General features: G+C 31.2%; 2 protein-coding genes across 2 annotated transcripts; both read left to right on the top strand.

The window, feature by feature from the left end:
- Positions 1-2337: 2337 nt before the first annotated feature.
- Positions 2338-4712, top strand: LOC108904990 (UDP-glucuronosyltransferase 2B7-like). The gene is made up of 4 exons (XM_018707740.1): positions 2338-2572; positions 3228-4016; positions 4078-4297; positions 4389-4712. Exons 1-4 carry the CDS (start codon positions 2338-2340, stop codon positions 4678-4680), a joined length of 1536 nt encoding a protein of 511 aa, XP_018563256.1. The 3' UTR covers positions 4681-4712.
- Positions 4713-10348: 5636 nt separating this feature from the next.
- LOC108904998 (UDP-glucuronosyltransferase 2B1) lies at positions 10349-13080 on the top strand. The gene is made up of 4 exons (XM_018707750.2): positions 10349-10819; positions 11601-12389; positions 12443-12662; positions 12712-13080. The coding sequence occupies exons 1-4, from the start codon at positions 10585-10587 to the stop codon at positions 12989-12991; spliced, it is 1524 nt and encodes a 507-aa protein (XP_018563266.1). The 5' UTR covers positions 10349-10584; the 3' UTR covers positions 12992-13080.
- The last annotated feature ends 3157 nt before the right edge of the window (positions 13081-16237 follow it).

Raw genomic sequence — 16237 nt, 5'->3', positions numbered from 1 at the left:
TAATTTGTAGTGTGTGCAGTTGTGGTAATTGTAAGGTGCATATAAAATAATGAATATTGATGCAAAATGTTTAAAACGATATGTGTAAAGAGATTTCCAATTTTGCGTCACATCTACCTAAACATAGTTATTTATACCCACTACCTATTATAGACAAGAGGTCAAGGGACAAGAACTAAGAAAATGGAACATGGAACTAGGTATACGTTTCGATATAATTTGAAGAGCAGCTACTTAGTCAGTGAGAACTATTTGAAATATTGATGAATCAAGTGAAATAGACGTCATTTATTATATATTTTGTACAAATGTTTATATTTGTTTATGTGTATAGGCATGCTTAAATAAAAGAGTTTAGGTATACCTACAGATATTTACTTTATATCATTTTGTATTCTTATTTCTGCTGTATAATTTATTATTATTAAAAAGATATATGTAATATTGACCATGAGTAGAAGAAATTATAACTTTATATTATTTTTCAGTAATGTTATTTGTTTTTCATGTACCTACCATTTTAAGATTCATAATCATAACTAACTTTTTCTAATTATCAGTTCGTCATTGTTACCATATTCATGAAGGTCTCAACATTAGAAAATTTCCATTTCTGAAGCGTATTTGAACTATATAAAATGTGTAGTTTTTTTTAATGCTTCTGATATTGTTTTGTGATATTTTTATTTGTACGATGAATGGCAAAATTCATAATCCATATTAGAAACTTTTTTCAGTGGCTTCTCAAAAAGAAAAAAATTCTTAGTAAAAGTTGCCGCATCCCAAACTAGAAGAGCATATTTATTTTTTTTAATATACAATGTAACTTTTTTTAGTTCGAATTAAGTCATTCACAATACAAATAAAAATATCACAAAGGAGTATTAGAGATATTTAAAAAAATACTAGCACTATCTATACTATTTCAAAAACGCTTTTGAAATGAAAATGATCTAAAGTTGAGAGCATTATGAGAACAATATGGTAATAAAATTATTATGTTACTCAAACATTTCTGAAAATATACTGAAACGTAAAACAAAAATATCGAGGGCATAAATGGAACATAAAAAGAATGTTACTGAAACCAATTTTTTGAAACGTTTCATTGGAAACGTATTTTGGGGAGGACATCTTGGGCTTCTAGAACGTTACCAGAACGTTGCATGGATTTTTTATGAAACGTTTCAAGAAAAATGGAAACATTTGTGAAACATGTCAGAAACTGAAAAATGTTTAGTGGGGAACTACGGCTACAATTTGTTTATTTAGTTCGTTTGTGTTTGCTGTTCTTCGTTTAATGTGTTTTTTGTCTAATTAATGTTATTTCGTGTTGAAATTTATATAATGGTAATGTATTTAATTAAATTGTTTTTTTTAATCAATATTTATTGTATTGTTTCTTTTCTGTTAACTACAAAATTCTCTTTTGAGTTTTATTTGCTTTGCTGTATTATTTTTTGTTTTCTATGGCACAGATGTTTAGTTAAAATAAATTTGTCATGAATTAATGGCCGGGCGCCAATTGCGGTATCCACTATTATTTTGTCGTCTTTTCTGTAATAAATGCTTTACAAAAGTCAAGTTCATATACATCGTTGGATTCAGAAAATAAATCTGCACAATAATAAATAAAAAAATACTATATTGCCATTTGGAAAAAAAAAGTTGACCATTGCTTTTCAAAAAAAAAAAATAGTAAATAAGCTCTAATAGGCTTCCTCTAGTCTAAAGTGTATTTCGAGCCATTTCATTAAATTTTTTGTTTTTTAAATTAGACTGTAAATAACGGAGTTATGCCTTGCGGCGTTTTTTAGGAGACAGCCTGTATTTGGTTATGTCTTTAAAAATTAGATATATACCACTATTTTTTTTTATTTGCTACTACAATTTTTTCAAAACATTAATATTTTTCTGCATCCTTATAATAAAATTTTCTAATTCTTCCTACATAAATAAATCTAAAAATAAGATTATCTGCAGTGAAATATGTAATTGCCAGAAATTCTGATGATTAATGCTTACCGTATTCTGGAAATAGACATAGTGCTTGTTGGACATATATTAACTTCGAGTCCTTGATAAATATTGCACTGTAATTTCTATTATTATTTTTTCAATTAAAAAAAATTGCTATATCTTGTAACTGGCAAATAAAAGTACCACGATAAATTAGTTATCCCAAATCTGCCGCCAGTCAAGTCAGTTGTTCTCGCGATACTAGTGATGAGATGACCCAGAAAAAAATTTAACCTCGACGATCGAGAAAGCGTAAATAGACCCATAATCGATGGTCACGCTGCGGCTCTGATCTAGTATTTTTCTACTAACGCAAACATGAACGTTGCTTATATCCTTCTGTTAATAAATGTCGTATCCTTTACAAAATGCGCGAAAATCTTGGGAGTTTTTCCCAGTCCAGGTTACAGCCAATTCATCCTAGCTGAAAGCCTAATGTTGGAACTTGTTAGAAGAGGTCATGAAGTGACTGTCATATCTGCGTACAAGCCCAAAGAAAACATCAAGAACTACAGGCCGATTTTAGTTGATGGCCTCATTAAGACCACTGAAGGTAATGTAACAATTTGCAAAAATATACATATTAATTTTTACATAATCGATAATACATATACAAAACTTTTGTTAATACCTACTCACCTTACCACACTGATATACAATGAAAACTTTTTTGGAACCGCTGATCCCATATCGATACTCTGCTTCTGTTAACAAGATGTTGGTGCATGTCTATTTGAAAAACGTTGTACCTACGTAAAGATGTGCAATTAATTCCTCAGATTTTCCATACATCATAACCATGTCTATTTAATTCATCGTTTTTTTTTTGGTATGTTTATCGCACTTAAAAATACATACACCACCGGCACTATCGTTTCATAAAAAGAAAGCACTTAAAATAAGTACTTATTTAGAAAAATAAATTACTGTACTTAGATTACCTTAAACTAAACCAACAGTTTTACTGTTTACTACAAAAAAAAAAAAAAAACAAGACAAAGACAACGTATCATTTAAGGAAGGGATACAAATATTGACATATGTTTATGTGTAACTTACGGGCCATTCCAGAGGACTCAGAGGTTCTCAATAAGTTTTAACAATTTAGATTGTTATTAGTTTTAGACCCTGATTTGCAGTTTAAATGATTTTGATTATTGCTAGACTACTGAAATTGTTTTTAGTTTCTTATAGCTTATTTTTTTCAGAAAATCTATTTGAGCAAGAGAATGTAAATTTATTCAACGCAATATCGATACTAGAAATGTTCGGACAGGTCATTACAGGGTACATTCTAGCCCATGAAGAAGTGCAGCAACTGATACATTCAAACGAAACCTTCGATGTGGTAATCGTCGAACAATTCTTAAACGAGGCTCACATGGGTTTTGCCACACACTTCAATGCTCCCCTCATAACATGGTCTTCATTGGGACTCTCAGAATGGAATTCCCACCTGGTCGGTAACGTGAGACCTTTATCGGTTAACCCTTTCACGCAGTCCCAATATACAGACAAGATGACATTCTTTCAAAGAGTACACAACACTTTAGTGAACTCGTTTTATGCTATCTATAAAGAACTTGTCTCTTACCCTGCTCAACAAGAACTCTTAACCAAGTATTTTCCGGGAGATATAAAACTGAAGGATATCATGTACAATACTAGCATCTTGCTCATGAACTCTCATGCCAGCACCAATCACCCTACCACTCTGACGACCTCTGTAATAGAGATTGGAGGGTTTCATATCTCTACCAAAAAACTTCCCAGCGACATCAAAAAATATTTGGATGATGCTACTGATGGCGCTATATTCTTCAGCATGGGTTCCAATTTGAAATCTGCTGATTTGCCTAAGGACAAACTGAACGGAATCCTGAAGGTTTTCTCTAAACTAAAGCAAAGGGTTTTGTGGAAATTTGAAGAAACAGATATTCCCAACAAGCCAGAAAATGTCTTCATATCAAAGTGGTTGCCGCAAAGTGACATATTAGGTAAAATAAACATCTGCTTTACGTGTTTCAGTTTTTAATTATTTGTAATGTAATTTTATAGCCCATCCAAATATAGTTGCATTCATTACACATGGCGGTTTGCTGAGCAGTACCGAAGCAGTACACCATGGGGTTCCCATGATAGGAATTCCAATATTCGGTGATCAAAAGATGAATGTAGCCAAATCTGTTCAAAAACAAATTGCCGTACATTTGCCATTCAAGGAATTATCAGAAGAATCATTGTCTGCAGCTTTGCAAGAGGTCTTAAAGAATCCTAAGTAAGTAGTTTACCAAGAAATACACAATAATGTACAATTTTATACTATTTTTATTAATGTATTTTCTTTCCCATTATTTCTGTTCATGCAGATATTCAAGGAATGCTAAAGAGTTTTCTAACGTACTAAAGGATCAAATGGCAAAGCCCCTGGATGTGGCAATGTTCTGGATAGAATATGTTATTAGACATGGTGGAGCACCTCATTTAAGGAATGCTGCCATAGAATTGTACTGGTTCCAACTTTACCTTCTTGACGTCATATGTTTTATCGTCCTTTGTGTAGTGGCATTCTACTATGTTGCTAAATTACTTCTGAGACGAATATTCGGGAAAAATACTAAAGCTCTCACAAGTAAAACCCACAAACAAAAAGTGAATTAGAATTTATTCACAATGTTTTGTTTTTGAAAGTTCTGCTGCGTGTATTTAATTCATCAAAAAACAAATTTAATTCTTTTCCATTGATAACGCAACTAAAGTATTTTTTACAGAAATTGTTTGAAATGTATGTAATTTCAAAACATGTTCGATCGATGTTACAAAATTATTGTATATATTCTAGGAATTAATATATTTTTAAATTTTTTAACCTAACTAAAACTATCTTTAGGAATCATATGAGATTTGAATAACACTACACAAATTATTATTTAATTACATCCCCAATATGTAGTAAATAGCTAAGATCATTCGTCAGGAGAGTCACCAGGCATTGACCGATTTCGAACTTAGTGGTTCTCGTCAGTATGCCAATATAGTACATCCCTCCAATAAATAAAATATCTGGAAAAACTTTCAAGATATCAAAAAATATGTTATTTCTACCATGCCTTGTTATTCATTTTCGGAAAAAAATTTATTTAAAAATTTGGCACTATCCTGAATATTCAACAAACATTCGCAGGAGAGAAAAAAGTTCCGTATCTATTATTTAATCGTTTAAGAATGTTTATCTAACATTTTATCGCATGACCTTAAATAATGACGATGCAAAATGAATAATTTTACAAGAAGTGATAACAATGCCCTTTTTTCTGATTGGACAAATTTGTCTACGAGCTATTTTTTCAGGTAAAATTTCTCATTTTCAGAAAACGATTATTCATGATAAAAAATGGGTTTTAAGAATAAGATTGACATGAAGAATTATTATTAACGTGATGAAAACATGCTATTAATTCAAAAATTTTATGGGAAAATATTTATAAACTAATTAATAAATGCGCTCTAGATTTTGAAGCCATTTCTTTTGTTTATACAAATCATGACATGCAAAAAATTTTGTCTCACAATAAAATCAATCAAAGCAACTCGAATTAATTTTAATTGAGTTAATTTTAAACACCTCTCCTTAATAACATTTTTTTGTGTCGATAAAAATAAAGGTAGTTTATTATTGTACCATTTTTTAGTTTTTTAATTTTTTTACTATATCAAATTTTTTATTTGTTCGTTGTATAATTTAGATATATCTTTTAACATGTATTAATCAAATATTCAAATACAGATGCGATTATTTTTTAAGTCACGCTTTAAAACAAACAAAATATTTAGGGAAATTTTAGTAATATGTACTTGCATCTTAGGAAGTAGGTAGTCTTGCAATAGCATATACAGGATGATTCAGTCATATAATGTCATTAATTTTAGCACTCGGAAGGCCTAATAAAGACAGAAAATCGAAAACAAAATTAAAGCGAAATATCGTTGTACATCAGATAAATAATAATAAAATATTCAAAATCTACCACCGTTAATCGCATCTTCCGAATTGTTTTCCCGCAAATTTGGAGATCACGTCATAGATACGGAGAGGGGATATGTAGAAAGTATGCAAAATGCAATACAACCCGCAGTCTATTTCGGACTGTTTCGACAATAAAGCGACTCAAATGAAACATTAGGGTATACCTACATTAGACCAGTTTAAGATTGCCATTACGTCACGAATGTGTCCTAATATCAAAGTCATTATTTGTTAAACGCGCTAAAAAGAAATACAATGATGGTATAAATGTCTTCATAGTCTCAATCTGTCACAGACAATCGTTCCAATATTTTATGTGTATTAAAGTGAACGAAAATGGAAGACGTTTATTGGGTATTACTGGTATTAGTAACTAAAACTGTTTTAGACTGTAGTTTGGGTAGTTTGACTAGCGCATATAAAACAAAACAGAGCCGACCATCAGATTAAAAATTTCACAGTTGTTTTGATCGCGTCTCCATACAACTGTTGTATATATTTTCTGAGCGTTGAAATATCGATTTTTTGGCATATTTTCGTATCCAATAATACCAGTATTAAAATTTGCGAGATATCCAAATTTGGGAATTGTCAAGATTACATTTCAATTATATGAAAACAGGGACTAATTTGACTAAAACTTTTCGTCTTAGTTCATACGAATTTTGCTTGTGCCACAATGGAAAAGATACAGCGATTTTAGTGTAGGTATGTCATGTGATCATACTTTTGTAGGAGAGGGAGAGTGATTTTGCAATTTGCAAAAAAAGTTATGTGCCTCACATAGGATTTTTCAGATCGGCTTTTTTAGTTCTTCTGAATTAGATAAATTTAAATTTATCCAAGAATTTCAAATTAAATGGATAATTGATACTTTCTCTGTTAAAATTACTGTTATTTGAATTTTATTTTTATTTTTGTGATACATTATAAAAATTTAAAATGCTATACATTCCACAAATATATTTTCATCATTCAAAAAATCTTTGGGTGTCTAAAATAGTCAATACATACATTTTATTTATGTCTAGGAAAATGTTTAAATTTGGCAACGTCGCTTCAGGCCGACATCGAGTTGACTTGGGATCTGTGAATGTATACAGGGTAGGAAAGTACCGATGGTCTATCTGAAGTTACGTGAGAGCGATAAAGTAAGCCATAGAAATCCATGCGATAGAGAAGGATGGCTATAATGAAGGCGTCTCATAGACATCGCCCATTTCGCCCTTCCACAAATAAGATCCACTTCTTATTTGTGGAAGGGCGAAATGGGCGTTGACTATTAGACGCCTTTATTATAGCCATCCTTGTCTATCACATGGATTTCTATTGGTTACTTTATCGCTCTCACGTAACTTCTGATAGACCATCGGTACTTTCCTACACTGTATATCAATGCCGCCAGCGGTCAGGAACGTTCCAAGAAGGGATTTAAATAGGTAATGATTTGAAAACATTTTTTTTTAGCGTTAATATGCATTTTTTAATTTTTTAAATCGCGTATTCGTATTCTACTCCTTTTTCCCTAGCTTCCTTTAAAATTATTGACATTATGACTAAAACACCCTGTATTGTTCAAAACATGTGATCTTATAGATGCAATGTCATTAGCAGAGCTTATGCAATTTAATTCGCATGTTAATTCTCATTCTCATATTCTTGATCTAATTTTTTGCAATAATTTCAATGTAAAAAGAATAACTAATAGTGATTCTCCTCTTGTGCCCCCTGATCTTCATCATCCTCCACTAGAATTTTATTTTTCTTGTTCTGCTGTTGGTTTTTTATCCAATAAAATAACCTGTCATAATTTTAATTTTAGAAAAGCTAATTGTATCAATATATGTAATTCCCTAGTTGATATTAATTGGCATGGTATATTGAATAAAAGTTCACTAGATGAAGCCGTCAGTTGTTTTTATGATGAGCTAAATCGCATTTTTTCATTACATGTACCTAAGGCTAAAATTAAATTTCGTAATTATCCTAGTTACTTTTCTATGGCTACTATCACTACTGTCAAAGAGAAAATAAAGTATCATAAAAAATGGAAAATGTATAAGAATGAACTAGATCATATTAAATTTATTTCCTTAAGACGTCGTAGTAAACAGATGATACTAAATGATTATAGAAAGTATATAAGTTCTGTGGAGGAGGATGTTCGGTCAAATCCAAAGAAGCTGTGGCATTTTGTGTCTAACTTTAAACGTAACAATGGCATTCCCAATGTGATGCATTATAATGATTGTACCGCTATGGGACCCAGTGTGTGTGACCTTTTTTCAACCTATTTTCGAAGTGTTTATGAACCTTATCATCAGGTGCCTTTTAAATCTTTTCTAAATACTGGTAGCGTCAACATCAATTCAATTCATTTAACTGAACAGGATGTATTTAATAAACTTAACAAAATCAATGTCAACAAAGGCGCCGGTCCAGATGGTATACCTGCTTACTTTATTAAAAATTGTGCTACAGCCCTATATGTACCATTAACCATTTTATTTAATATGTCTCTCACATTAGGGGAATTTCCATCAATGTGGAAAAAAGCATATCTCATTCCAATCTATAAGAACACCGGAGATAGAAACTGTGTGAAGAATTATAGAGGTATTAGTAAACTATCCATATTCAGTAAAGTACTAGAATCCATAATTTACGATGCTCTGTTTGAATCTCTAAAAAATATTATAATTGTTGAACAACATGGATTTTTTTCTAAGCGTTCCATAGATACTAACCTCTTAAGCTATAGTGATTATATTCGCAATTCCATGGACAAGAGAATCCAGGTTGACGCCGTGTATACCGATTTCAGTAAAGCTTTTGACAAAATTGATCATAATATATTAATTGTTAAGTTAGCGGGAATCGGTGTGCACGGTGAACTTTTACGTTGGTTTACATCTTATATATATAACAGATCTCAAATGGTTGCAATAAATGGTCATTTTTCCAATACAGTCCACATTACATCTGGTGTTCCCCAGGGTTCCCATCTTGGACCCCTCTTATTTCTTATTTATATCAACGACTTAGCCGAATGTATCAAATACTCTAAGTTTCTCCTCTATGCAGACGATCTGAAAGTTTTTCGCGCAGTTTCATCTCTAATTGATTGCCAGGGTATTCAGCAGGACATCAACCGGATTGAGCAATATTGTAATAGGTTTAAATTATTTTTAAACATTAATAAGTGCCATTCAATTACATTCACTAAAAATATTAGTCCCTACATCTTTAATTACCAGATTAATAATGAGGAGCTTCGGCGTGTCTCAGAAATAAAAGATTTAGGCGTTATATTTGACAGTAGGTTGAGTTTTGGTCACCATATTGATTATGTTTGTCGAAAATGTAATGGAATGTTGGGTTTCATTTTCAGGACGTGCAGGGAATTTAGAGACGAAAAGTCTCTTAAATCTTTGTACTATGCCTATGTTTATAGCAGACTTAATTTTGCATGTGTAATTTGGAGTCCGAATTATAACATATACAAATTGAGACTGGAAAGAGTTCAGAACAGATTTGTGCGTTACCTTAATCTCAGGGTCAACGGTATTTATAATGTTGATGACATATCAGCTACTAAACAACAATTTAATATCGTCCCTTTGGAACAAAAAAGGATTCACACTGATTTTATTATTTTATTTAAATTATTGAATAATTTATTAGACTGTCCCTATTTAATTTCTTTACTGAATTTTCATGTTCCTTCTAGAAATACGAGGACGACTAATTTATTTAGCACACCAACCCAACATACCAATCTCGGACTAAATAGTCCACTGTATAGAATGACTGTTAATTATAATATGTACTTTGTCGATTCTAATATTGATATTTTTAATACTACTCTCAGCAGTTTCAAAAGATTTATTAGGAATATTCAGTTCCTTTAATTAACTTTTTACTTATTTTTGTACATTTTTTCACTGATGTATCCATTTCCTGTTAGTTTTTTTTTGTTTTGTTTACACTATGTTCACAATTGTATTAGTGGATGCAGTTTTGGGCAGCAAGCCTGTTTGCATTCCAAATGTGATAAATAAATAAATAAATAAATAAATAAATAAACATGACCATTACTGCGTCAGCACAAATTAATTTACAGTTTTACAATTTAAACTTGCCCTGTCATTTATTTACAGCAAATAACTTTAAGATAATTTTTATCACAACATATTAAGCAGATATAAATTTGTTTTTTCTCATTTGTAATACTCTACACATGTGGCAAAATATCCAAATAAACAGTGATAAAAATTAAATCTGTACCACAAATAAATCAGTATGTATTTACCTATTATTTATAAGAGAAAATTTTGACAAATTTTAACCTAGACCTGCACTGAACTATTTAACAATCGTTATCAAATCATATCTAATAAACCAGTGATAATATAATCACGACCTCCAACTTAGCACACGTAACTAGAGATGACTCTTAAAACCAACGCGGACAGCCGTAACAGCCGAAAAGGAAACGGCAGTTATTTATCGGATACGAATTTTTCTTTCAACATAAAATGAAAATTACTTATTTATTTCTATTAATAAAAGTAGTATCTTTTGTGAAATGCGCGAAAATCCTGGCAGTGTTCCCTAGTCCTGGCTACAGTCAGTTTATTATGGGTGAAAAACTAATGGAGGAGCTTGTTAGGAGAGGACATGAAGTGACTGTTATTAGCGCGTTCAAGCCCACTAAAGATATTAAGAACTACACACTGATTTTGGTTGATGGCCTCCATGAGACCCTTACAGGTATACTTAGGAAATTTATTCTAAATATTTATATAATTGTTATAGCTGTTTTACTTGACAATTTATTCATCAATAAATTGACGAAGTTCTTCATCAATTAATTCACGAATTTATTGGTAAACAGTGTGGTTTACACTGCTACAGACTGTCAAGTTTTTTGACGTATGAATCAGTTCTACCAATGAATCAAAGAAGCAAATAAATTGCAAAAATGTCACCTTTCCACTCATAATTGTAGTGATACAGCAGCGGTACCGTTCTGACACATATTATATAAATATTAGTTTTTGTAAATAATAAATCAGTAAAAACAATGCAAAACTAGCACGACGCCACACAATTATTTACATATTCCAATAACATAACCTCATTACTGATCTGAGGCTGGAAATCGGTTGGGTTGATACTTCACGAAGAAATTGACGAAAATTAGAACATGCTCTAATTCGTCAAGAACTTGATGAATAAATTGATGAAGTTATTTGACAGCTGATTTGGTGCATTACACTTGTACAATTTCTTGATGAAGCGACTTCATCAATTAATTGATCAATAAATTGTCAATGTAAAACAGCTTTTACCGAATCATAAAATGTCAAATTCTTGATTTATATATTTTATAATAAAGTATAACAAATATTCAGTCGGGACCGCTGGAAGCAGGAGTAGTCCGATCGGATTAATTTTGATGTCACTGTGTAGGTTGGACCTGCATGTCCAATTTTCTTGGTGGCAAATTATGTAATTTTTTTGAAATTATTAAGTTTTCTTTCCCTAACAGGTGATTTATATCTTCAAGAAGACGCAAATCCATTTAAATCAATATTGTACCTTGAGGAATTGGGACAGTTGATCACAGAGCATACTTTAGCTCACGAGAAAGTACAGCAACTAATTCATTCCAATGAAACCTTCGACCTGGTATTTGTAGAAATACTGGTAAACGAGGCCCACATGGGGTTTGCAGCACATTTCAAGGCACCACTAGTCAGTTTCTGTTCGATAGGGTTTTCCGAATGGGATGCGCAATTCGTCGGCAACGTGCGACTTCCATCAGTCAGTCCCTTATCCCTTTCATCGTACACAGAAAGAATGACGTTCGTTCAGAGACTACATAACGCTCTTCTGAATTGGTTTCATGCAATCTATAAGGAAGTGGTGTCATATCCTCATCAACAGAAACTATTAACTAAATATTTTCCAGGAAACTTAAATCTGAAGGATGTCATTTATAACGTTAGCATAATGCTACAGAATTCCCATGCCAGCACCACTTTTCCTTCGACCCTGACAACTAATGTTATAGAAATTGGAGGGTTTCATATTACTAATAAGGAGCTTCCCAGTGACATTAAGAAATATTTAGATGAAGCTACCGAAGGAGCTATATTCTTCAGTATGGGCACCAATTTGAAGTCTGCTGACTTACCGAAACACAAACTGGACGGAATCCTGAAGGCTTTCTCTAAACTGAAGCAAAGGGTTTTGTGGAAATTTGAAAGAATGGATATTCCTAACAAACCAGAAAACGTTTTCATATCAAAGTGGATGCCACAAACTGATATATTAGGTAAAAATCACAGCCACTATTTCAATTTTCAAACTACATCTATGATTTTGTAGCCCATCCGAATATAGTTGCATTTATTACACACGGTGGTCTGCTGAGTACTACAGAGGCCATATATTATGGCGTTCCGATGATAGGAATTCCAGTATTTGTCGATCAGAAGATGAATGTGGCCAGATCTGTTGAAAAACAGATTGCCGTACATTTACCGTTAAAGGAATTATCAGAAGAATCTCTGTCTGAAGCTTTAAAACAGATCTTGACGAATCAAAGGTATTAAATAATCATTATATAATATGTCATAATATTGTTTGTTACTTAGGTATTCAAAAAATGCGAAGGAGTTGTCTAACGTATTTAATGACCAAATGGCAAAGCCTCTGGATGTGGCAGTGTTCTGGATGGAATATGTTATAAGACACGGTGGAGCACCTCATCTAAGAAATGCTGCTATAGAATTGTACTGGTTTCAACTGTACCTTCTAGACGTTATAGCTTTTATTATAATATGTATCGTGACGTTTTGTTATGCTGCCAAGTTACTTGTAAGACGATTGATTAGCAACGTACCCTTGAGAAATCGAAAACAAAAAATTAACTAGATATTACCAATTGATAAGAAAACCAGAAGGAATATTGTAAACATAATTTGTATTTAATGAGTGGCCAATAAAATACTGACAAAGATAAGTTTTTATCAGTGGCAACTGGTTAAAATGACGATTGAAAAATACAATGTTAGTATGAAATTAAAATTTGAATAGGTGTAAATACGAAGAAAATTTAATTTTGTCCAAAATTAAAAAAATGGGTTTGTATCTATCTGTTGAATAGGAAAAAAATATATATTTTGCGCAAAATGTTCAACCCTTCTCAAAATTTTAGAGTCCACAACCCCCATTTTAAAATTAAAAAAATGTAAAATTAGAATTTAAAATTCCGCTCGAATTTTTTTCGTCATGAATATTCTGAGTAGGTATAGAAATCATTCCCAAAAAAACAGCTCTTTAATTTAGATAAGTTGAAACGTTTTTTACACATATACAATTACATGCGAGGCTGCATATAACAAATACTAATAATAATAGTATTTAGTAACAGTAACAGTAATAGTAATAATAATACTAACACTAATACTAATACTAAGACTAATACTAATACTAATAATAATAATAATGAGAAAATGGGAAAATATATACAACTAGCAGAAGAAATAAAACAAATGTGGCACTACGACAAAGTAGAAATAATGCCAATACCATTAGTAATATCAGCCACAGAGGTCATACCTACGGTGACCATATCTTTTTTCAGAAAAAAAGTACAAAATTTAGAGAAATAAAACATAAATGCAAAAATATTTTATAAACGCGAAATATATCTCTTTATTGGACAAAACTATATTATTTCCATTGAAAATAAATACATAAAATAATTAAACATAATTTATATATATATATATAAAATATGTACATTATATGCATATAATGTAGTACAACCTAGTTCCTAGATGCTGAACTTAACAGTAGCACAATTAACAATTTCCGAGAGAGCATTAACATCGCAAGTATCAGATATTTTTGCACATAATATTTCAAAATTTCAAAACTTATTGGTCTTAACCGCTTGACAGTAAAATAAATAATCTAAATTGTTATGAAATATATTAAAAATAATTTTTAAACTATTAATAATCCTACGTAACTCTAAAGAAGTAAAATTAAACCTGTCAAGCAATACAGAATGATCGTATCCTCTTTCTGGATAAAAATGATCTATTTTCAAACATAAAAACTTGAGAAACTTTCGCTGTACACTCTTAATTGTGTGCTTATGATTTACATTCAGTGGATACCAGACAAGCGAGCAGTACTCAAGTTTAGATCTTATCTTATAAAAGAATAATAGAGCGTCTTCAAAGCTACCTCATTAGAAAATGAGTGACAGTTTCTAGTTATGAAACCAAGCATCTTCAGGGCTGAACCTGTGGCATATTCAATCTGATTTGAAAATTTTAGTTTTGCGTCGAATATTACTCCTAAATCTTTACAGGAGTCGCATTGTTCCAGTATTACTTCGTTTAAAACAGAATCGTAGATAACTGGGTTACATTTACGGGTGTAGGTTACTATTTTGCTCTTATTTGCATTTAAATTGAGACTATTATAATTACACCAATTTTCTAACTCACATAATTGCATATGTAACATTCTACTATCATTAGTGTCCTTAATTTTTGAAAATAACTTTAAATCATCTGCGAATAAAAGTTTCTCGCAGTTTATTATATTAGCAATATCATTAATAAATAATACAAACAGTAGCGGCCCCAAATTCGAACCCTGTGGCACGCCAGAAGTAGCTGTAAAGACTGTTGATTTATGACCAAAGTACACAACAAATTGGCTTCTATCACAAAGATATGATTTAAAAAAATTGCAGAAATCGGGATCAAATCCGAGCACTTACAATTTTTGTAGAAGTTTATGATCGATGCGATCAAACGCTTTCGTAAAATCAGTATATACGACGTCTACCTGCCCTTGAATATTAAGTTCGTTGGCGATATACTGAGTAATATAATACTGAGTATATAATAATAATAATAACAATGACTATGATAAATACTTTTGCAGGACAATTTATGAACACACAATATGAATACAACATATGAATAAACAAAAAATTATATAAATAATAATGAATACATTCTAATAAGGTAGGTATAAGTACAGCTAAAAGGTAATTAGCATACCATTAAAATATCACAAGGTTGCTGTAATTGACTAAAGTTATCACACATGATGAGCAGTGGCGATCTCAGTAAAATATTAGTTTTAGCAGGATTACATTTAAAGCATACAGTATTTTTTAAATTTAGCCTCTAGGTATATAAAAATGTATAGGAGAAAGAAATTCAGAGTTGTCAATAAGATCGTGTAGAATTTCTTGTTCTTTTTGACACCTAGTAATAGGTATGAAGTAGTTAATTATATAAAGTTTTTAAAAACAAATAAGTCGCCACACTGCAAGCAGACACATGTCAAGAAACATGCGATGGTAATATAATTCAAAATCATCCAAAGCTACAGATGGAGGAATAAGTGTACAAATTAATGACAACAAATATGATATATTATCAGTACAACACTTAACAACTAAGAAATCAGCGTTGGAAAAATTTAAGTCGAAAAACGTCACATCCAATATATTCTATCTTATACAGTGAGCGGCAAAAGTATGGGATATATTTGTTTAAAAATCAGATGTTCTTTATTTGAAAAATCGCTCGGACCCGTCGAATTATATTTTCAGTTGCGCATTTTCTGAAGTAATTTTCATTTTGATGGCCTAAAAAAAAGTTATGAAATCAAGGCCAACTTTTATAAATGGAAACCCCACTCTTTTGTATTTTTATTCAATTCTCCATGGAATTCTGATCATTTTTTATGTAACATAACTTTTAACCGTTTTCGAGATAATGGCGTCTAAATATAGAATATGGAAAATTTTCAAAAATTACTCAATATGTAAGCACTGTAACGTCAAAGTCAGTGGGAACAGGTGTACTTCCTGCTAAATACATTTTGTGTTTTTCAAATATTTAAGCACAGCTAATGAATGTAATTCTTAATTTTAATTTGTTTGGTACAAACTGGCAAAGCTAGAACACAGAAGGGATAATGTGAAATATTTAATAACAAATATCCAAATCATACAATCATTTTAAATAAAATTTGCAATAAATTCAGGATTATAAACTGATTCAAATAAACAGAGTTAAATTAAATGTTCAAATTGCCATCCATTGGTTTCTTGACAATACCCAAGCCTATGTACAAACTCTT

This window comes from Anoplophora glabripennis, unplaced genomic scaffold (genome assembly GCF_000390285.2).
Source record: "Anoplophora glabripennis isolate ALB-LARVAE unplaced genomic scaffold, Agla_2.0 scaffold73, whole genome shotgun sequence".
Lineage (NCBI taxonomy): Eukaryota > Metazoa > Arthropoda > Insecta > Coleoptera > Cerambycidae > Anoplophora > Anoplophora glabripennis.
Note: the sequence above shows the minus strand (reverse complement) of the source record. Positions and strands in the feature narration are given on the sequence as shown.